Source organism: Andrographis paniculata, unplaced genomic scaffold (assembly GCF_009805555.1).
Source record: "Andrographis paniculata isolate CXL003 unplaced genomic scaffold, ASM980555v1 Contig22END, whole genome shotgun sequence".
NCBI classification, from domain to species: domain Eukaryota; kingdom Viridiplantae; phylum Streptophyta; class Magnoliopsida; order Lamiales; family Acanthaceae; genus Andrographis; species Andrographis paniculata.
In genome coordinates, this window is record NW_026137513.1 from 4,265,867 (window position 1) to 4,267,707 (window position 1,841).

Sequence of the window (1,841 nt, forward strand, 5' to 3'; positions counted from 1 at the left end):
ACACATTATACACACATCAGTTATTACAAATCCATAAAAAAACATGCCTTGAAAGATACACATTTATTAATTTTTTAAGAAAAAAAAATCAAAATCATCGAAAAATATGTATTAAAATTATTTAGCACTAAGAATATTTAGGACATTTCCAAGCCAACCAAAGCCCCTACTTAATTAAAATTTCATGATTGATTGTCACACCCATTTCTGGAATAATTATTGCTTCAAAAGTTTATCTTAACCTAGAATCTTCTTCTAGTTTAGTAAATTTTTGTTTAGTTATTATTGCCAAAAGTAAACTCAGAATCATAAAGAACAAAAACATGCAATAGTTTAGGAAGAAAAGAAAGCTCTAAATTGTCTAGCAAGAATGTCTGAGAATTTTAAAAAATTTGCAGGTAAGTCAGGTGAAAACTTTTAAAAATAAGGGCAGTTCATGATATCCTACCTTACTCTTCGTCATCCTCGTCTCCATCGCCGCCAGCAGCCTTCTTAGCAGCAGCCTTCTGGTTCCTTCTCTTCACCCTTCCTGGTCGACCGCCGCCAAATGGACTTGTAAGAGAGAAATCGATGTGCTTCTGGGAATCCACCCTCACCATGAACGAGGGCACATTCACAACCTGCCTTCCGACCCTGCAGATGTATATATATAGCCTCAGTAAAAATGATGCATTCCAATGTATATATAATGGAATCTACTTGATTTCAGTCATTAAAAATATTTGAAACAGATCAGTTTACTCTGTGAAACAGAATCGTAAAAACAAAGTTAGCAACATGAATTCATACCTGATATGCCTTTGCCTAATGAGAACTCTGGCATGATGGATGGACTTGGCCATACCAGCTTTGAACACCAGAGTTTGGAGGCGGCGCTCGAGGAAGTTTTCAACAGTGAGGGCCAAGACATAATCAAGCTTGTTTTGGCTCTCATCAAGCAGACCATATCTGTTCATCCTCCTTAAAAGGGCTTCACCCTCGAAGATCCGGCGAGGGTCCTTCTCATCAAGAGTCAAGAGGTTCCTTGCATTATTCCTAATGCGGCTCAGGACATACTGCACTCTCCAAAGTTCCCTCTTGCACCTAAGACCATACTCTCCCACGAGTTTCAGCTCAGCATCGAGTCTTTCCTTCTCGTAGGGACGACGGGGCTTCTTAAATGTCTTCCCATCTGTAACATCCATAAAAGTTTAGTAAAATGCAAATATATATATATATATATATGAACACATTCTTCTCTCTCCGATAACAAGCTACACTATGGCGTAAATAAAATTACAGTCAGAAACTATTTTCGACGACGAGGGGTCTGAATCATACAATAATATGTAACGGCAAACAAAATCTAATTTTCAATATGATAGTTTCTCTACAATTTATCAAACCTAAAGATCTAAGCTTCTTATAGTATAAGCATGAAGCATACAAAGACATGAATGAAAAAACCAGTAGAAAACCTTCATACAATGAGTGCACCAGACGATATATAATTAATCTCCAAGTCGATACATCAAATTAGCACCAGCGAAAGGAATTGAATTTCAAAAATAGTGGCGAACACACCGAAAACAAATCCTAAATTCAGTAACAGCGTAAAGCACCGGATAATAAAGACGAAATTGACGGAAAGCACGGATCAACAAGCAGATAAAGCAAAATACGATGACATATATGAACATTAAAGCATTCCTGACTGCATCGACGTTGAAATGACTTACAGTTGCGGTAAAAGGAGACGTGCACCATGGCTTTCCGACGTCGACGCCCTCAGCCCAGATTCGCTCAATGCCCGTCGGTCGTAGGAGAAACGAACTAGGGTTTCGATTCTTATTGGTATTTAT

At 38.0% G+C, this 1,841-nt stretch overlaps 1 protein-coding gene across 1 annotated transcript; it reads right to left on the reverse strand.

The window, feature by feature from the left end:
* Nucleotides 1-309: 309 nt before the first annotated feature.
* On the reverse strand, nucleotides 310-1,841 carry LOC127245687 (40S ribosomal protein S9-2). The gene is made up of 3 exons (XM_051266700.1): nucleotides 1,719-1,841; nucleotides 790-1,171; nucleotides 310-633 (listed from the first exon to the last, which is right to left on the reverse strand). The coding sequence occupies exons 1-3, from the start codon at nucleotides 1,744-1,746 to the stop codon at nucleotides 450-452; spliced, it is 594 nt and encodes a 197-aa protein (XP_051122657.1). The 5' UTR covers nucleotides 1,747-1,841; the 3' UTR covers nucleotides 310-449.